Below are 21,918 nucleotides of genomic sequence, written 5' to 3' on the forward strand. Positions count from 1 at the left end.
GTGATAAGTAGCATTGAGCTCTTGGGGACTTCAGGTTGGACATCAGGAGGAATTTCTTCGCTGAAAAGGTAGTTAGGCATTGGAATGGGCTGCCCAGGGAGGTGGTGGAGTGACCATCCCTGGAGGTGTTCAAGGAACTACTGAACGTGGCACTCACTGCTCTGGTTTAGTTGACATGATGGTGTTTGGTCAAAGGTTGGACTCAATGATCTTGGAGGTCTTTTCCAGCCTCAGTGATTCTGTGATCCTGTGATTCTTCGTGGTGGCTTTCCTCCTTGCACCGAGGTGGCACCCGGCCACCAGCTCCGGTGGGTGCGTGGCCGTCTGGGGCTATGCCCTGCGGGTGTTGTCTCCTCCTGACGGGAACCGCGAAAAAACCCTTTGTTGCCTTGAGTCGTACAGGAGTTGTCCCCGTCCTACGTGGGTTCCAACGCTACCGGCATTACCGGGGAAGCGTTAAAAAAAAGTAAAAAAGGGACAAACAAGGGCCATTGCCAAAACTACTGGCGGCGTCTCGATCCAGGTAAAGGCGGGGCGGGGTCGGGGGCGGGACACGCCGGCGCCCGCGGAGGGCGGGTCGGACGAGGAGGTGGATGGTGGTGTGGTGGTGTCGTGAGAGCGCGGGGCCGCCCGGGGGCGGACGGCCAGTGCAGGGCCGCAGTCCGGGCGCCGAAAAGGCGGGACGTGCGTGTCGCCGCGGGCCTCCCTGCTGGGTCCCGGGGCTGCCGCCCTGCACCGAGCGCGGCCCCGCAGGTGGGCACTGCCGCCGGACCGGGAACGGCGTGGCCCCGGAGCGGGTGGCGGCTCTGCCGGGCTGGCGCATCGCTCTTCCCGGGCGCCCTACCCTTCGGAGCGGAGCAGCGCAACTCCAGGAGCGGCAGGACCATCGGGCAGGTGCGGCACTGGAGCCCAGGGAGGCGCATTTTTGTGCCTCTCTCCTTATTTTTCTCCTCTCTCCTCCCTCTTCCCTACCCAAGCCTCCGTCCCCAAACCTTCCCTCCCCTTCTCTCTTTTTTCCCCGTTTTTTCTTTCTTTACCCCCCTTCCCCCCTCTTTTCCCGCTTTCCCCCTCCTTTTCTCTCCCTTTATCCCCCTCTCCTCTCTCTCCTTTTCTCTTTGTTTGTAATTATTTTGTTTTCCCAGTCTTTTCCCTTTTCTCCCCGTTTTCCTTCTGCCTTTTTGGTTTGCTTTTACCTCTCCACGCTTCCTTTTTTGTTTGTTTGTTTTGTTTCCCCACTTTCTGTCTATCTCTGTCTTCCCGTCCTCCCTTTGCCTCTCCCCGCGGCAGTGCGTGCAGGGGAGCCTGGGGCAAGCCGTTGCCCTCGGGGGGTGGTGGTGGGTGTGAAATATGTTAGCGAGCACAGAATTCGGGGGACATCTGATGCTCGAGGTGTTGCAGTCCTGGGGTGTGGCTTCCCCTCCCCCCCCCTAAACTCACTGGAACTACCTTTTTCTTTCCTTATTTTTTTTTCTTCAGAATTGAGAAACTGTTTAGAAGGTTGTAAATAGTTTTCTGTGGCCCAGGTTGGGTGAGAGGACTGTGAAAGAAGCCTGAGAGGAGTTTCAGTTATGTTCTGGCACTTTGCCTCCTTTCAGTGTTGCTCAAAAAAGTAGACTTCTTTGTGGGAAAGGGGAGGAGTGGCAGCAGGAGGGAATTGCCATTTTGGAGTCCGCTATTTTAAATTTCGTTTTTAATGGAATATGAGGTGGGTGACCACAGAGCTGGCAAGAATAACAGTCAGAAATGGTAGTGAGACAAGAGGGGACAAATATAGCTTTCTTGTCTATTTCAACTTGAAAATCCTTGTGAAAAATAATGCAGTATTTGTAGCTCTAGTTGGAGCTCAGTTAGGATGGTACATTGCTTTTGAAAGTATCTGTATACAAAAGAAAATACTACTTATATTTTGTCTCCTCATTGATTTTCTACTCTACCTATAATAAATGTTAGTTATCAGCATAATGTCTTTCCTATGAAATCTGAATTGTCTGGGGTAATACTTAATTCCTGAGGCCAGAAGAGCCAAAAGTTGTTTAATATAACCCTAATACCTTTGCCAACTCTACCTTTTTTCTAACATAAACCAAACGCAGAGGCAAACATACAAGCTAAAGGTTTACAGTCTATTTGCTGAGAATATGGTGTTCATGGAACAAAATCCTGCTCTTCAAATTTGTTACCATTGTTACTATGTTGGAAAGCCCACTGCTAGTCTTATGAAAAGATTTAATTTTGTTTTTTTAATAATCTCCTCCTCTCTGTTTTCCTTTGGCTTTCAACATAATTCAGAAGTTCTCCACTTGCTTTGGTTTATAAGCTCCTGAAACTTGCTCTTGAGAACACCTAACTATCAACCTAGAATTCTGTCTTAGGAATGGTGAAAAAAGGTAGTTCCACAGAAATACAGCGTGCTCAACAATACAAGTAACTTGTACTATTAAGTTTACTTCATAGCTCCAAGGACACCATTTCTTCCACTGTAAAGCAGATTAATTGTGGTGCTGTTAGAGGAACTTAATAAAACAAACAGAAACCTCATCTGTGATAGGTTATCCCAGAAAGCTCACTGAGGAACTCTTAAGTATAGGCATGGCTTTAAAATAATGGTTTCTACATAGGGCTAAAGAATATCTCCTCAGAATATTTTATATGTTGTGCTTGAAGAGGGATCCAAGTAAATTTGACAGCCTCTTCCTTCTGCCATGAGGTTTAGTTCTGTTTTTAGATTACCTTTCCTACCAGTGTGTCCCATTCTGAAATACAGCATTGTCCCAAGGCAGCAATCAGCAAAATTTTGTAGGTGGGCATGAGAAGTGCAGTGACTGCTCTTGTTGCTGGTGAAATTATAGTTCCTACTTTAGAATTACATGAAAAAAATAGATACACATTTTACTTTGAAGGAGCCAAATTACCTTGATAAACACCGGGCAGTTTTACTGGGTGTTAAATAGAATGACATTACTGTAAAGATTTTGTGATTTTTTTTGTTTTGGGATTTCTGTGTAATTTCAGTGTTAGTTACCTTAAGGTAAAACATATCTTTTTGTCCACGCTAAGAGTCACAGAATTCTTGAGGTAGGAACTGGGCACTGAATGACTTTGCCTTAACATCTTTACTCTCCTTAGTTGAAATTTCTTACCATTAGCTCTGTTGGTGGGGCCTCTAAGGATAGACAGGAATGCAAATAGTAATCAGGCTTTGAACTGTTCTGCACAAGATTTACTTGATACAGTAGTACAAGAGTATACTAGAAAGGCTAGTAACTTTTCAGTTTACACTACACAGAGTGTATGTTCATGTGGGTTTTACTCGTTTTTTTAAACACAAATATTTTAGTGTGTCAGATTCCTAACATTTGAACATAAGCTCTCAAAAAATAACCCAAGGGTTTGAATTTATTTTCATCCTTTTTTTAATCTCTGAAAAAAACAGCTATCTACTTTTATCTACTCTCACTATTAAATTTCCAGGTAGTGGTGAATTTAGCAGTACTAGCCATTTGTGGAGTTTTGTTTAAAAGGGACTAGAAATGTGTGGGGTTTTTTTCTATAAAAAGGGAGTGCATTTTTCTCTTTTATTATTTTCTTAGGCAGCTCTGAAAGAAAAGCCCTGTGCCTGCAGAGTGTTGTCAGTTGCAGACAACTGTACCCACATGAAACCCTGCTGCTGTCTCTGCATGATTTCAAAGTTAAGAGTCCCATAAAGCCTAATGGTAAGCCAACTACTCAGCTTATGGCCAGTTCTCATTTGCACTACGACTGAAAACTATCTAATGGAACAAACATGAGTTCTTTGATCCAGTTACAGGCGTATCTGCTTTCAAGATTGTGCTGCTTGATATCATGGAGAGGCTGAGTAAATGTGACTTTGCTCTGTCTGGCAGATCTCTGCCAATAGCACTGTATCTGTTCAGTCTGTCTGTGCTTAGGCATGTTTGTGTTCATACAAGGTGCTTACAGCTTTAAAAATCACTTCCTCATCAGAATTAATGTTTTGCATAACTGAATCTGAATGGAAGCAGGCTAATTGTAATAACTGGGATCTGTGGCTTGGAAGCATCCCGGATATGCCTTGGTAAAATTCAGGGGCTTTCCAGCAAATCCACCGTCAGTAGAAGGACTTATTCTGTAGTTTTGAGGAAAAGGTTTGTATCTCAGGTGGAATTTGTGAATGGGGAAAGAGAACAGCAAGGTCAACACCACTTACTGTTCTCAGGGGTAGCTGAAGTTTCCTTGTATCTTCCCTTCCTCCAAAATGAGAACAGAGAAAAATAAGTAATTTCTGACTCTCACTCCCCATCCATCAAGATGATTACTTGTCTCCTGGCCCATCCCAGCTACCGCTTCAGACATGGATGTACTCAGTACTGTATTTTCCACTTGGCTTTTCTTCAATACATTTCTGTAAAAATAAAAGTCTCATGTTGTCATGCATGGATGTAGGATGTTAGTGCAACTGCCAGGAAGTTTTCAAGTAACTGTTGTAAAGCTTTGATTAAAAGCTGATGTGTCTGTGGGCATAAAATAGAGGCCTATGCATAATGTTCATGTTGCTGGGTGCTCTCCACAGTACCTTTATGCCAAAAGTCACTGAAGCAACTACAACACAGCAAACATCACTGTCTGCTTCCTCTGATATTTGTTAGAGGAAGCAGAATAGGAAGAAAAATGAAGGAAACTTTAGTTCAGCAGCCCACAAGGCTGAGAGTCATGACACCAGGACATTGCAGCTAGGTCTGCAAGACCTATCAGATCTTCCCTGCTCTTGTTAGAACTTGTTTTGACTGCCTACCAGCCTCTGTGATGCTTCCTAACTCTAAGGTCTTTCCTGCCTTTTTGCCCGCTTTTAACAAAATGTACAGGCTGCTGAAGTACCCCAGAGTACTTTCTTACCGTGTACCTGCCGCCTTCTGAATTTCTGGTGCTGATACTGGCCCAAGATGTATTTTGGAGGCTGCAATGCTTCTGCTAAATCAGTGTTTGAAGTGTTGCATCAACCGTTTTTCCACTGATACAAGAGAAGAATGAAGTGCCAAAATTGAAAGATAACTGCTTTTTTTCTTTTATTCCTATGCCACCAGCCCCTAATGATTTTCATCTTATTGTGACATGGATCTGTGCACCATTTCCCTGCAAGCCCTAACTGCTTTTTTGGAGGAAAAATTTTACTTTGAGTGAAAATGTATTGGTAATTGATTAAATACAAAAAAATATTTACTTAATTTACTATTTCACTCTGCTCTCTAAATTGCTTCAGGCAGGACAGAGGAGGACCATGTGTTTTAGGTGAGCTGGCATGAGGGAGGCCTTGGAGTGCCAGGAGTCCCCTTTTCCCAATACTGGTGCTGTAACTTGGGCAGAGTGAATAGTCACCCTAGCATAAGGCTGGTTAGAGGTTGCTGTTGCTTTTCACCTCATTTAGGAAAAGCTGTATCTCTCACTCCCAGCTATATCAGTCCAAGCGAGAGCCTACAGCCCAGAGCCTGTGTTTTCTGGACTGTGGCATGGCGAGGGGAGATTTCCGTGGCACCGCAGGGCTGGTGGCTCCCCATGTCAGGTCTATCAGGGCCTGGTTAGGAGCGGGGCAGTTGGTGGGCACAGACATGCCCTGACATCAGGCACCTCCCTGGCTGAGGCTGGACTGGATCAGCTTGTCACTGTCCGTGGCCAGATTGTGGGGCTAGAGACTGGCCCTGCAGCGGTGTCACTGGTATGCAATGGGGTCACAGGGGAGTGCAGAGGGGGCTGGTTGGAGCTGTCAGGGGCTCTTGTGGCCCTGCCAGCAGCCAGGAGAGCTGATGTTGGAGAGCTCCCTAGAGCCCAGATGGTTCACTCTGTTGTTGTACCCCTTCTGGCCTGATGTGTGGTTGGCAGAGATGTGGGGTCATTCCTTTCACCACCAGCACATCATGGTGTCAGACCAGTTGCACTGTGAAACTGCAGCTGAAGAGGTCTGCTGTGCTGGCAGCCAAAGGCTGGTGTCCACGATGCTGGACTGAGGCTCACACCCTTTGTCAGGGCTGGTGTAGCAGTGCTCTGCTGGCTCTGTGCCCTCACAAGCATCCTTGTTCTCAGGACTGCCAGCTCCAGTCCAACCTGTCTGCATAAAACCTTCATGTGAACTTTGGTCTCCCTCCAAGTTGTGGTATGATCTTGTAAAAGTTTTTTGTTTAGTTGTCTTTTTGGGCTTTTTTTTGAAACCTAGGTTTCTTGTGGGATTTTGTATTTGCTTTTAAGGGTGGGTGAAGCCAAACTTATCTAAAATCATATGCTAAGCTGGACTTGGAGGGCGCTGCTCCCTCCTGTCTGTGGCTCCTTTATCATAAATATCCATGTAGTCTACTGCTGACTCATTTCAGTCAGTTCCATGGGCAGATTAGTAATTTAGCATGTAGAGTTAACTCAAATTTATATAGTGACCAGCTAAAGACATTGTTACTGAAATCGGCTGTTTTACACTTGCACCTTTACAGTTAAATAGTATAAAAGTTAAATCAGAACCTAGTTTTTACCAAGACTGCTCCCAAACTGCCAGGTGCTTAATACTTGTTCACAAAACAAACTTAAGATGCAAATGAGCCAAGTGATATGCTCTCTGACACCAAAGAGGTGTCAGAAATGGAGAGTTAAATTAGGTGTAATAATCCTTCTTTCCATAAGGTCTGTTTAAATGGTGAACACGAGTTTCTAGTAGAAATCAAGTTGAAATTATCTTGGATTTGTTTAATCATGCTGTACAGTTTATATACAGCAGTGAAGAATAATTTTGGTAGGAAAGAGGGAAGCGGGCAGCTAACTCAGCCTTTGTACTAACTACCCCAACTACCAGCAACTGCTCTAAGTTTCCCCTTTTAATGACTACTGCATCAGAAATACAGACTCTGACTTGAGTAGGAGGCAGTAAAAAAGGAAGTGGGTCAGGTATGTAACTTCTGCAGCTGAATTTCAGTTGAGAGCAAGACGAAAGTTGCCAAATGAAGCTGTTTCTCTGTGGCAGCACAAACGTCTCTCGGCTCTCCCACAGTGCAAAGTGCTGCCTCTGACAGGGTATTCTTGAGTATGCACACTAAAACTACGCAGAGCTAAAGAAAAAGATGTTAAAAGCTTTACTGAATGCAGTCAAATGCTATATTAATGAGTATTCTAGGCTTGTTAAGAATATTAGATGCATTATTAGATGGAAGGTACCAAATCTTACCCTGTAAAGGTCAGCTTCTGTGAATGGGATATGATCAAGTTTTAGGACTTAGAAATTGCAAGTGTAAACAAATAGTAACTTACTGTTAAAATTGGTCAGAGGAGGCAGTGTGTCAGTGAAAAAAAAATTTGACTGTGGGGGAAAAATCTCCACGTAAAGATAAGAGCCACGTTAATGTGTAAATGTTTGCAGATCTCTCATTTTGGTATAATGAAAATGCAGGGTCTTATAACAATAGAGGAATTGCACCCAGCTGGGTATACAAGGCCTTTCTGAAAGAGATTCTTTATCCTGCTTTCAATTAAGTTTTATTCTGAAACTGGAGCAGGAAAGATTTCTTAGCAAGCTTTATTCTTGGAAAATTTTAGAAGGTGAAGACCACGATGGTCACTTTCAATTAAGACTGTTTCCCTGCATTGTAAAAACAGCGAGGGGGTAGTAATCTTCTTGAGTGTGTGTTACTCTTCAGTGATAGTGGTCCTCTGAAAACTAAGAATAGGATAAAATGGTAGCGCTAACAGCTTAAAGAAAGTATTCCGACTTCTGTCACCTAAAGCGTCACAAATATAAGTGTATTTGAAGTACACTTTAAGTTCTAAAAAAGTTTTAAGTTGTTAGGCAGAAAGCAGTAATAGACAGTATCACATACACAGCTTGTATCCTTCCTTTGTTAATTTAATATGTGATGAATATTATTTTTATTGGATCAGATCTACCAGTCAAAACTAGCAGGACATCAAGTAAGCAAGTGTGTGATAAAGTTATAAAACATGTTAAAACTTATTCTGACTTTTGTCATTGTGTCCAATGTCACATTGCAAACTGAAAGCTGGAATTGTGGAATTTTTCTTTTAAAATTTTATTTTAATTCAAAGTGTGAATGTACCTCTCTATGTTTTCAGCTGTAATTGCATGCTAGCTCACCTGGCTACTTGTCTTAAGGGTTAAAATTTAAATTTTCTTCCAAACAAATGTCCACCTTCCCTAAGATAAATAAGAAATGCAGGATATAATAATTAGAATTGCAACTCTGAAAACGAAGTACACTTTACAGTAGTTAAGATGTTTATATAATGCTGTTAGTCACAAATTCATGTCTAGTTTGTGGTCTCTGCTTGCTCTTGGCTTGAGTTACAAGATGCTTGATTATAGCACTTAGAATACTGCTGATCCTCATGGCTGTGTCAGACATTTGTGCAGTGATCTGCACCTGCCCCCCATCTCCTACACGTGTCAGCTCCCTCAGTTTGCAGTGCTGTGGGCAAAGTGGTGGACCCAATGTCCCAGTGGCAGCATTACTAACAAAAAACTCTGATGCCAGGCCTCAGTTTCTTAAATGTACCTATTCTGAGATGTGCAAGTAGCAGGTTAAGAGCCACAGTTGATGAAGTAAAAGCTAAAATGACACTGGGGTAGCTTAAATAAAAGAGGGCCAAAAAAAGGAAATTCTTATGCTAAACAGCCTATAGCAAAACCCAGAAGTGGATGCAGTACTGCTTCTTTTTCTTAAAGTTTCTTACCAGTTTTTCTGAGTAGCTGTTATTCTTAGAGCTGTTCAGAAAGTTATACAGAGGCACTGTTTTTTTCTTGAAAGTAGCAAAAATTTAAGGAGCTTTATATCTCTCAAATACTGGATATTTCATTAACTTACAGATTCAAATTTTAGAAGACATTCTCTGAAAACTATATAAGCTTTTGCAGTTAGAGGTTGAAATTCAAACCTGCACTAAGTTATTAGGCAGTGAATTTGTGAGTAGAAATGGCACTTGAGTAGCAATGTAAGTTGTTTAAGGATATCCTGTTCTTGATATTCAGGTAAATATCAATTTGCCTGCTTAAGGTAGTACTTAGAAAAAAAAAAAGATACCCAGTTCTTTAATACACTTTAGTTTTCTCAACAGCTGCAGCTGTAGCAGCTGCATTACTGTGCAGTGATCCCTTCACAGAATATCTGAAACAGAAAAAAGGTGCTTAAGAGGAAGCAAAGCTAACAAACAAAAATGATGTAGTGCCTGTGAAGTAAAGATGAAAATAAAATTCTCATATTAGAAATCTTACTGCTACTCAACCTTGCAGCACATTTCCACATAAAAACAAGTGTGTTTAAAAAATGGTAATACAACACTGCTGTGCTCTTAGATTTGTGCATTTGCAGTGACTTCACACAAGTCAGCTTGAGATATAGGTGATAAGTATTATCTTTTACCTTAAAAAGGTATTTCAGCAATTCAGTAACAGTTGTTCTCACAACTTTCTCAAAACTGAGGTGCTCTGCTATACTAATTTCCCCCCCACTTCTCATCAGCTGTTTACTGCTGGTATTTCTAGGCTCATGCACAAGACATTGAAGAGACTGTACCTCACATAAAAATGTTGAAAGGCTTCAGGATCTTCTTTGCCTTTATTGCCTTCTTTTATTATGAGAAATAAAGCATGACTACCATCCACGAAGTGTAAGTTTTAATGATAATGTCAATGTCAAGTGTCTGTCAACACTGAAATGGGTGTAAAGCATTCTTGTCAAACTCTGAAGCATGAATTAACAAGAAATACTTGCTTCTCAGTAATGTATCTGACTTAAACTTTGTTAGATGCAGCTGAATCAGCTCTGTTTTCTTACTGAACTTTGGTTTGTAGTCTTAGTACTGTGGAAATAAGGTTTCACAAAAAACTATCTGCTTCTCCCAGTCTTTTTCTAGAAAAATAAGCTAATTTTATTCATTAATTTCTGATTTTCAACAGAATATTTTTGGCTGAACTATTCATCTTTTTACTGTCACTAAATAACAATGTGATTATTAATTAATAATTTTTTTAAGAAATGTTTTAGTCTTTGAATGACATCATATTTCATTTCTTTTTAGGATTTTTCCTTCCATTTTCCTGACAAACTCGCCAAATTCCTGAGAAACACAAACTTGTTTCTGAAGTTGTTGATGCTGATATGAGCAGAAGGGAGGACATTTTTTTTTTAGCCGTGCGAAGCTACCTGGTGTTTGAAATGCTGAAGAGGAAATTACGGTTTTGCCATAATTTGCGCTTCAGGCTTTTCTTGGGTCTAACTCTTATTTTAGTAATCATTTCAGTTTTGAAAGTTAACCAGAAAGAAGACTTCTTAAATCAGAGACATCTAGAGCTAACAAAAGAAGATCCTATTAGCAATGTTAACTGCACCAAGATTATTGAGGGGGATATAGAAGAAATACAAAAGGTAAAGCTTGAGACATTGTCAGTGTCATTTAAGAAACGCCCCAGGCTAACAACAAATGATTATATTAACATGACGGCAGACTGTGCCTCCTTCACCAAGACTAGGAAATACATTATGGAACCTCTCAGCAATGAAGAAGCAGAATTTCCGATTGCTTACTCAATAGTGGTTTATCACAAAATTGAGATGCTTGATAGACTTCTAAGATCAATCTATGCTCCACAGAATTTTTACTGCATTCATGTAGACAAAAAATCTCCAGAATCTTTTTTCACTGCTGTGAAGGGAATAGTCTCATGTTTTGATAATGTCTTTATTTCAAGCCAGTTAGAGAGTGTGGTATATGCTTCATGGAGCAGGGTGCAGGCAGACATTAACTGCATGAAAGATCTCTACAGTAGAAGTTCAAACTGGAAATACCTAATAAATCTATGTGGTATGGACTTTCCTATAAAAACCAACCAGGAAATAGTAGAGAAATTAAAAGCCCTTAAAGGTGAAAACAGCTTGGAAACAGAAAAAATGCCTGTTTATAAAGAAGTAAGGTGGAAAAAACACCATGAGATTATTGATGGTAAAATAAAGAACACAGGCACAGACAAACAACTACCACCTCTGAGTACTCCAATTTTTTCTGGTAGTGCCTATTTTATAGTTAGCAGAAGATTTGTAGAATATGTTTTAGAAAGCAGCAAAATACTTGAGTTCATTGAGTGGGCAAAAGATACTTACAGCCCAGATGAGTACCTGTGGGCAACAATTCAGAGAATCCCTGATGTCCCAGGTGCAGTTTCTTCTAGTGACAAGTACGATGTTTCTGACATGAATGCACTGGCCAGGTTTGTCAAGTGGCAGTACTTTGAAGGTGACGTGTCCAAAGGTGCACCGTACCCACCATGCAGCGGAGTTCACATTCGCTCTGTCTGTGTTTTTGGGGTAGGAGACTTGAACTGGATGCTACGAAACCACCACTTCTTTGCTAATAAGTTTGACACTGATGTTGACCCTTTTGCAGTGAAATGTTTGGAAGAGTATTTGCGACACAAGGCTTTGTATATGCAAAAGAAGTGAAATACTGTATGCTCCTGTTACAAAACATAGGTACAAATACTATACTGCTAAGTACTTTGACGCGTAACAGCAATGGTGGTGATGGACAAGGGGAAGAAAAGACATGTCTCAAGTGAATATGGGGATCCCTGGTATTGCACACTGAGGCTCAGAGCTTTAGGTACAAAATCACAACAGCAACTTTTGGAAGGCCAGCTATTTGGAATATTTATTTTCTAGAAGGTGTAATTAATGAATTTCCTTTGGCTAAACCGTTTGTTTTAGGGCTTGGAAAATGCGTGTTATTCATGGTTATTCATTTTTTTTTCCCATGAATGCAATGCTAGCTGGAAGAGAAAGATGAAGGGTTGGGGGGAAATGCAGCTGGACTGCAAAGACTTTGTTCTGAGTACTGAAAGACTCAGGAATATAACATTAGAAATTATCTGAAAACTATGCAAAAGGGGATATGCAAAGCCAGCTGTCATAATTTAAGTCTGCTTGCTGCAGTTCTGTTACATGTAATTCTTAGTCCTCTTGAAAATTTTGTCTTTAGCATGGAGTATTAAGGAATCACATTTAAATTTTTGTAGCCAAATCTTGCTTTTGTACTCTCAAAGCCCCCTGATATTGTGATATAAAGTGTATACACTAGTTTGTAATTACATCTTCTCAGGGAAATTTCAGTTTTATGCCTGATGAGATTTAGATTTGTAATTTTACACTTCTTAGTGTACTGGGAGTCTTGCTTTTGGATTCAAAATGACTCAAATTTCTCAAAAACTTAACTGCAGTAGTGTCTAAATGTCACTGATGGAACTGCTGGTTTCTGCTTTGTGTCAAGCTCAACTTGCATTCCAGATTATTTTAACATTGAGTACAGAAAAATAAAGTTATTTTTCTAAATGATGTTGCCTCTTCCCACCATAGAAGAACCTCTAAAAGCACCACCAAAAAATCCTAATGATGAAGACCTAAAATGTTTTTACTGTAAGTTTCCATACAGTTGAAGCTGCAGCTGAGGTAAGTCCTACCTTACCTCCATATTACCATTCATTCATGTGTCTGTGCTTGTTTAGGTTTAGCCGGTGTATTTATTTGCATCTTGTGGTGAAAGGGAAAGGAAGACGTCAGGACGATTTTTGTTCCAGTTAGGTCCCTGCTTAGTTTAGCTGCCGCAGTGTGTGGGGGTGAAATAACAGGATATTGTGAGGGATGATATTATTTCTTTCTATATCAATTCTGGTTTGTCATGCATAGTTACTGCCAGGTGTCTCATCTTACTCCTGAGATGACAGTGGAATTCATTTGAGGCAAAATAGACTAAAATTTTTGTTTTGTGAACTGTTGCTGTAATGGTATCATGTGTTTCTTACAAAGGTGGTTTGTCGTGTTTCTCCTAAGGTGTGCCTCAATACTTTAACATAATGAACTGGTTATTGTTCATCATGCAAACAGCTAGGGAGGCAAGCAATTTAATCTGAAGTAGAGCCTATTCTTGCCAACCCCTGCCTTCAAAACCACCTGAAAGCTGTTTAGGGAGACTTCAGAGAGTTTCACATTAAGAGGTAATTAAAGCCTCTTAGAGCTAAGAAATGAGCTAAGGCAGTTGAGAAAAATTCCCTGTCTTCCCCACCCTTTGGCTTTTCTGCAAGAATGTTCTTGTAGACAGTTATGCTCTACCACCTTTGCACAAGCTACAAAAAGGCTTAACTTCACTGCATATAGTATTGGGAAGTTGCAGGAAGTCATGCTATATTTTTAGCAGAAAGGAAGTCGTTTGTTTTTAAGAATTTGCACCTGAAGACAAGCTACATGAATAGCTTCTATGAGACCAGAACTGCTGGTTCAAGTAGACTGAAAAAACTGATGATCTATGTTCTGTGCACGGGATGGACTGCTGACTCAATTGCTCGAAATCTGCTAGACAGTTAGAGCATCAGCCCCTATTTCAGCCTGCTTTTACTCATAAAATGAATACTTGTCTGTATCTCTGTCGTTAACGATACTGCTACTATAAATAGTGAACACTTCATGTGAAGGCTAGTGAAGTGCTTGACTACCTGCCTCAGTTGTTACTGTTTAGATAGTCAAGAGAGATCGTGTGTAGGCTCACTGTATCTTCTGTACAGAAGGAAAAACAGGAGAATATTGCTGTTTAGTGTACATTTTCCATAAGATGAGGAGTTTCTTTTTCTTCTGGGGAAAGTGAACTACAAAAATCCCACCTTCTGAAAACTTAGAAAAGAGACACTTTTGATCTGTAGAATTTAAATGGTCTAGGAAGATATTTTCTCAAAAGAACTCTTAATTTCTTCAGAAAGTGCCAAAGGAAATTACTGGATAAATTAAGGGTATTGCAACTACACAAGCAGGAAAACCGCCATCACCAGCTATAATGGGTAAAGAAAGCAATTCAACTTACATTAGTGTTGTCCACACAATCAGATTCATTACCCAGAGTGCAACAAGCTAATAATTACACACCTGAGAGAGACACAGATTGTTTATTCCAGATGTCTGCAAGCCTGGGTGCTGAGTGGTGGTCCACAAATCAAGCATGACCCTCCAGACTTTTCATGCCATTATTTATACGCAGAAGTTCGGAGTTAGTAACTTTCCAAGTCCAGTTCCTCTATTATGATAGGTTAGTAATTTCTATACAAGTTACATAACCCCTATACATGCTTAGGAGAGGGGGTCTTCACGGGGCAGGGGTCTTTTTGACCTGTAGGCACAAGTTTTAGTATTATAATGAACATAGTTCAGCTATAGGATACATGGACCTTGAGTATTTTGCCAAGTTAGCAATGTATACATAGACATACATCAACATCTTGATTTACTGCATTCTTAAAACTTGTTAGTTCCTGGATGTCCTTGAGTAAGGGTTGCTAACTGCTGCCTGTTCCATTTCACAGAATATTCTGAGTTGGAAGGGACCTACAAGGACTATCAAGCCCAACTCTTAAGTGAATGACCTGTACAAGGATCACACCCACAACCTTGGTGTTATTAACAGCATTCTCTAACCAACTGAGCTAATCTCAGGGTCCACATTGATTAGGTCTCCTTTCTTGCTGATTAGGCGTGAAAGTTTATGAGTATCTTACATCGAAGGACATCCTGACTTAAGATAATCTTGACATATTCCACATTTTGCAACATTAATTTTCACTGAATCTACCAAGAAACTTAGCCAAAATAATCATAATAGAATCAGGCAGCGATAAAACTTGAAATCTAGGTTATATCCCTTACTGATATCTGCAGTTTGTTTTGGTTTTTTTTATAACTTGTCTCAGTTTTCTACTAGATGCTTAGAAGACTGGAGTAAAAGTCTAATACTGATGTGAGTGAACATGAAAGAAAAATGCTTCACTGATACTGCAGCAAGAAGCTGATCTTGATGCTGTGCTGAAGACACAGCTCTTGTTAGGAATAGCCAAAAATTAAAAACTTAATAATTACATCAACCCTTCAACCATTAATTCTGAATACAGTAATGCTCTAATTCAAGAAAGCTGCTGGTTTACTCTGATCACCTTCAGGTTCCAAATTGGGAAAGAAGTGAACACATAGACTTGTGGTAAAATGGATTGAACTTGGAAGCTCGCTTGACAGAGGATGGAGCATTACAAATTAAAACTCTTATGGTGGGTTCAGCTATGGTGCTGCCCAGGGCACTCTAGAATACCTGCTTTTTCCAGTTCCTGCTGCATGTACCCCGCTTACACCAGGTTTCACACAGTGATCCTGTCATCCTTTGGACAACCAGGAAGTAAACTGTTTTTCATTCTGCCTACTGCATAACCCTTTCTTTTCCTTTTTTTCCCCCGTTTTACTTTTTCTATGTTTCTGTGTTTTCTGTTTCCGTGTTTTAAAGCTGGTTCAGTTTCTCAGTCCAGCTCACCACCATTGCTGGGAAGCAGTGATTAGCCACTGAAATTGTTGCAGTACTATGTATGCTATTCAAAATCCCCTAACTTTTCTTTTAATTTTCAATAAAAGATTTTCCGAAAAGAGCTCAGTGCTTTGAAGACACTGCCCTAGTTCAGTCCCCACTTAACACATAAGCATTTTGAGTGGCATTAATAAAATTATTGAGTGGCATTAATAAACAAAAATTTGCTTGGTTTACTGAAATTACTTGTGGTAACATAGTATCATCTATCACTAAGGGTCACGGGGCTGAAAGCCTTTTGGGGTCAAAGGCTAATTTGATCCCAGAACTTAATACTTGTGCTTTCATCTCCTTCCTGCCTGAGGTTTGGTTTGACAGGGAGCATGTGTTTGGCTCTCACTCCTTGCTATTTAGCACAAGAGAAAATGACAGAAAAGCTACAAGATGAAGACTGCAGTTATAACTAAGGTCACTAGTCAGATCACCATTACTTGGTGCATTTTGAAGTGGCCTCACAAAAATTGACCTAGGTTATAACTTGAGTGCATTACAAGACAAAAATGAAAGAAGAGGCCATTTGCTTCAACATACCTGTACTGTGCTGATCAGAATGATATAGTTACTATTGCTAGCTCTGAATGGCTGTGACAGTCTTTAAAAATGTTAGCGGTGGATTTTTTTAAGTCACAGAATAAATAAAATATTGTAGTGAGTACCTCTTCAATCAATTAAAATGTGGAAAATTGTATTACATAAAATGGCTTCCCATTTCCAGTTCCTGTTCATCCTTAGCGTAACACTTCAATAATCTAAATAAGTTTCCGTAGTTTTCAAATTCTCTTCCTTCCAATAGATCATTTTAGGGCATTTTAATGCCCTGGACTTCAGTGTGGTGAATTAATAGCAACCTGCTTTTGACAGACAAGGAGCCCTCCGTGTGCCTGAGCAGACATAACAAGCAATACCCTTTAGGTTAAGTTCTTTATTCCAAATCAAGCCACTCAACTTTTTCCAGATATACTAACTCAGTTTTCAAGAACCTGCACTAAGTTATTTTCCTCATGTGTATCCCAAATACATAGCCTGAGTTTTTCTGTTTCGTAACTGAAATGATTCAGTTTCTTACTCTTTGCATACAAATAACAGTTTGGGGGTTTTTATTCTTTTTTTCCACTTTATTTTTCCTTTTTTTTTCTTCTCTTTTTTTTCCTTTTTTTTTTTCTTTTCTGGATCAGCCAGTAACCTCACACAGATCCTTTGTATTTGCATTGTCTCCCTTATTTGCCTTGCCTTATGTTTCAGTGTCTTCAGACAGGGGAATATGTTGCTCAGTGCCCTCATTTAAATACTGTGGCTCTCAAAGTGAGTTTTGCTCTTGGAGTCTTAAACATGGTTGCATTCTTCTAGGATCTGCTAGTATTTGTTTTAGTTTGTCTGTCTTCTGTGCTTGTAATGGAGCTTGGCAAGCAAACGATGCAACCAAGTCCTTGAAGTAAACCAGCATATTTAAAAATATATTCTTTTACTCAAAAAAACTTAACTTTTCTAAGATTCCTCAAAAAAACCCTAAGTTGTGCAAAAGATGAAAACAAATTCTACTAAGCGGAACATGTCAGGATGGGCTTTAAGCAGATGCCACTTGTTAAAATCCATGGCACACACTGCAAAACAGGATGCTGGAACTTCTTGTGACAGATCTAGCTATATTTTTCAAAAATAATTTCCTTTGGATTTAAGAATCTAGGCCTACTGGGAGATCTAGTCACATACAGCTGATGATAATTTATCCTGTACCATGAAATCATACTAATCTTGCCTACCTTAATTTATTTTTTTTGTTTTTATTTTTCAGGGACTTTACCCCCTCATTATCTCATTTAAATAAGCAGTATTTAAGACATCTATTAGCAGAAAATGTCTAGTTACTAAAATCTTCACTATCTTTATTGAAATAGTTTGTCTACATCAAACACCTTTATTTCTCTTCCTTTCAGCCAACTTGTCTTTGCTACTCAAGGGAATGGGGAGCAGAAATGGTCAGAAGGATTCAAAGTGTATTTTACCAGCTGGTGTGTGATAAGGACAGTGACAGTTGTCGCTTAGCATGAACAGTTAGGAGTGAGTCTTTAGTATATTTTGGCACCAGCTGTGTGAATTGCATTAGTGATGCTGGAAACAGGGATTTCCCAGTGTTAATGTGACATCAGTTTAAAGTAGAAAACATACTGGAAGAGTACACATCACGTATCTGTAGGTAATGCTCATAATCCCGTTTAACAACAGACTGTTGTTAATTAAACATGTTGCTTTCACCAGGCAATTAAACCTTAATTACCTTTTTGAACCACTACATTATTAGGATGATTTTGTAATACCTCATCTACAAGCAGGAGTTAAAGTGCTGTTGACCTTAACTTTGATTTGGTCCCAGCCACCCTTTATGCCTTTTCAAGTTCTGAAAAAATCAGCAAACCTGTTTTTAACAACATACCAAGGAGTGCTGTTGCAGGTACCTGCATGGCATGTCTTTGCCAAGCATACAGAGCAAGGAGGTGCTCTTATGAATTAACATACAACACACTTGTAAGCCTTGCATCCTGACACATACAATTTTTGTTGCTACAGGGGCCCCCAGAAGCAGAGGGGATTTGCTTTTCCATTAGAGCAAACCCAGGTGAACCTAAACTGGGGCAGTGAGACTAGGAGCATTTATTCTTTCCTTAGTGCCTTATTTGCACCATAGCACTGAGCAGCTGTTGCTTGTGAGATACATAAATCCTTAACAACAATCAGACAGCAATGAAAAACTAAATATCCAGACTATACAACTATTTTATATCTTTAAGCACTTATAATACAAGGTAAAATACAAGCACTACACATACTCTTCCCTTCCTGTCTTCCTCTTCCCTCTCCCCTAAATTTAATTTGAATAGCTGCCATGCCAGGAAACTCAGTAAACAAAATATTTAACTGAGATAATGTCCCTGCTCCCTAGGGCAACAGACCTCTGAAGAGCACTTATTCTTTTCAAATGACCAAAACCGGAAGGGCTGAAGAGAAAGTTAACTATGTTTTCACAGCAACTAGTCAAACCTTTTTGCCTTTGCTGCTTTTTAACTTTTTCTGCCTGCTTACATAACTGAGCGCACAGTGAAGGAGGTCTGTTCCCCAGTATCTCTAGTTTCATAGGCTTTCTCCTTCCTTAGAATACAAGATTTCTCCCACCCTTGCCTCCTCGGTTCATGGTCTTCTGCCTTCTTTTCTCTCCTCCTGCCATGAAGAGAGGGGACATCTGAAAGAAACACAGACCTTGCCAAACATTACTTCAGGTGGCCAAGGTATAAGGAGAAGTGAAGTTTCAGTGAAACTACTTTCAGATGGGTTTACAGATCCTACTCATGGCAAGGGTACTTCACTGGTGTCCTGAAGGCTGTCTTCCCCCCATTCCCAGCTTTCCACCCCAAGGTCCCAGCAATATCTAGACTGAAAATATGGTGTAAGTCTCCTCTGCTATGTACATAAGCAGAAGAATCCTTTGGTGGATTATCTGAAAATCTTTCTAAAATGATGCAATAATTACATATTCAGATACACTTGGGGAAAAAAAAAAGGTTTTCTTCAGCAACTGAAATCTTTCTGGATACTTCCTAGGACCTAGAGAATGGATTAGATCTTGTATGTAATGGGTGACTTTGTTTCTCAACTTGGTAGCTATTTTTAGCTTACTTTTTTACTAAATCCAGCATCTCAAATGCTTTTAAGAATAATTGCTTATGCATGTCTGCCTTTCATTTGTCAGAGAACAATTTTTAAAAGATCCAGGAGTTTCTTTTAAATGAAAATTCCTTAGCTGCCGCTGTCAAGGTCAGTTGTCATCAGGATTCTTAAAATAAATACTCTGTGAAAGAGGAGTTGTTCCTAAATGTCCCTGATCTATCCCACATAATCTCAGTGTTGTTCAGATTTACAGTATAGAACTACATACTACTAGGGTTTGGAAGTCACATTGCTTTTACCTATGAATGTATCAAAATCTGCAGTCAATATAGAGGCCTTATGCCCTTCTTGACCTTTGAAGGTTGAATTTTTACTGAAGAGGTACTGAAAGCAGCCTGAAGAACACTCAGAAAGTATTAAATCTGCTAGACTGCAGCTCAGCTGTGTAATCCATGCACTTCAGTTGATTTGCATGAAACTATGACAACATGAAACTATTTTCACCAACTAAGCATCTTTCTAGCACTAAACATGTTCACATGTAGAAATTTTTTAAATGAGAGGAAAAATCCTCTACAAAGCTACCTTTCAGCATCTTAAGACGAATAGACTAGAACAGTCTCTCAAGAAATTAAAACTATGTTAAGAGCAGAAAACACTGGAAAGTGACAATTGTAGAGGAACAGAATGACAATCGAGATATCAAAATACTTCACATAGCTCTGTCAAAGATGCTATAGTCATGAATTGCTTTTTAGCCAGTGGAGGTTAAACAGCATATTTGGACCAGCTGTTTGATGGAGGGCAGTGATGTAGTGACTGAGTCTGAGGTACTTGATGGCTTTCAGGTGAGCTGTCAACATTCCCATGGCCCTAAGACCAGTTGGTCTATATCCAAGGGTGCTATGGGAGCTATGTGACATCCTCAAAAGGCTGTTCTCCTTCAGTTCTGACAGGTTGTGGAGATTGGAGAAGGCCCCAAATGACCAAGGCAAAGCAAATGTACCCATCTTTAAGAAAGGGCAAATGGAACAATCGGAGGAACTACAGGCTGGTTGCCTCATTTTCAGTCCCTGGGAAAATCATGTGTGACACAAGAACTCTTGGGCGTATATGGGCACACAAGGCAGAAGATGGAGATGGGCTAAATCATGCCTGATCCGATGGATGATCATCTGTGATAAAATGACTGGCTTTGTGGATGAGAGGAGAGCAGTAGATGATGTTGGCCTGGATGTACATGAGCAAGGCTTCAACAGACACTGTGAGGAAAGGCAGCAAGCTGGACTGGAGGAGGGCAACTTTGAGGTGTCTGCTCTACCTACAAGGAGGTTACCAGGGGCCAGGCATTTTTGTCAGTGGTGGCTTAAGTAGAAATAGGAGACTTTCCAGATAGAGAAAGCCAGCTTGGGGAATTTCCATAGCAGGGTAACTAAGTACTGGGACAGGCTGCCTGGAGAGGCTGTGCCTTCTTTGCCCTTTGTGGAATTCAAACCCTGGCTACATAAAGCCCTGAGCAACTGTGTCTGACCCCACAACTCAGCCTGCCTTGGGCAGGGGTTTGGACTGGAGACTGCTGCACTCCACACCAGTCCATATAACTGTTTTCCTATATTCTTCCAGCAGTTATACAGTTACAAAACCACTCCAAAGGAATGAGAGCTGAAGAAAAATATTTCCAGAGTCAGATAACCCATTTCTTATAAACCACGTTTTAAATAATATGTAATACTTGAGGTTTGCTGTAACTCATTTTTCCTGTTGCACACACCCACTTTGACACCCCCTTTAAATATTAGTCCCCACAAAGTCCCAACATATTGCTCATTTTTCACCTGTTATTTTCAATTTAGTATCCCTTTCCCAAGAACACTGCCATATCTCTGAAGTTATAAAATGGTAAACCCCCAGGGTAAACCCCCAGGGTTGAGCCAATGAGCACTTCTGCAAAATATAAACATATCACCCAGACTGGAAAAGAAGGGTTGTAGTAGTTGTTGTTGTTGAAGTGGCCATGTTTCTGAGGCCACGAGGAGAAGGGGCAGGAGCACCCCTTGGGGGCTATGGCCCCCCCCAGCCCCCAGCTGGGGGGCTACAGGGACTTGGAACAGTGTTAAACTGGACTGAGGTCTGTAGCTGAGAAGCTGGGAGTTTTTCTCCTCCAACGGAGCAATGGCAGAGGCAGCAGCGTACAGAGGACAGTGGCAGAGAGCCAAGAGATAAGAGAGAAGCAGCAGAGACAGCATGCAGCCAAGGAAGACACAGAGTTGTATGAGAGAGAGAGCCAGGAGCAGAGAGAGAACTAAGCTCTACAGAGAGAGAGAGAGTTTGGGTATGAACTGAAACAAACTCCCCAAACCCTTCTGAGACCTCCTAGAAAGGAGGAGGAGACAGACTCTTACAGCACTGAAAAGAGAGAGCTGAGAAGCTTGGGCATCCTGGAACTGGAGTGGGACGGCCGAAGGAATGCAGAGGGGGGCTTCGCCCCCGCACTGCTGTTAAGCAGAGCACAGGAGCTCTGTAAGGGAATTTGAATCCCCTGAGGATAGGGACCGTCACAAAGACCCCTGCACTTCGTGATATGACATGGTGAAGTGACCTTTGTCCCGGTGAACACAGCCCACAGAAGAGAAGACCCTCGCTTGGAGTCGAAAGGCTGAGAGGGGCTTGGATACCCCCCTCATGTGTACTGGCAGAGATCCAGCTACAGCTGCTGCATGAAAGAAGAGAGCCTGCTGCCCTAGAGACACTACTGCTCTAAAAGTAGAAAGGATCTCTTCCTTCTTCCCTCCTGGACTTTTATTTGGAGAGAGAAGAGATTTGATCCATTGTAAA

General features: G+C 40.9%; 1 protein-coding gene across 1 annotated transcript; it reads left to right on the forward strand.

The window, feature by feature from the left end:
* Positions 1–781: 781 nt before the first annotated feature.
* Positions 782–12,380, forward strand: GCNT1 (glucosaminyl (N-acetyl) transferase 1). The gene is made up of 3 exons (XM_018080926.1): positions 782–894; positions 3,591–3,713; positions 10,063–12,380. Exon 3 carries the CDS (start codon positions 10,143–10,145, stop codon positions 11,478–11,480), a length of 1,338 nt encoding a protein of 445 aa, XP_017936415.1. The 5' UTR covers positions 782–894; positions 3,591–3,713; positions 10,063–10,142; the 3' UTR covers positions 11,481–12,380.
* Positions 12,381–21,918: the final 9,538 nt, after the last annotated feature.

The sequence above is a fragment of the Manacus vitellinus genome, unplaced genomic scaffold (assembly GCF_001715985.3).
Source record: "Manacus vitellinus isolate BGI_N305 unplaced genomic scaffold, ASM171598v3 scaffold_50_pilon, whole genome shotgun sequence".
NCBI lineage: Eukaryota > Metazoa > Chordata > Aves > Passeriformes > Pipridae > Manacus > Manacus vitellinus.

Excerpts from the sequence above, each read along its gene's own strand:
- GCNT1 (XM_018080926.1), top strand. The coding sequence starts at position 10,143 with ATGAGCAGAAGGGAGGACATTTTTTTTTTAGCCGTGCGAAGCTACCTG.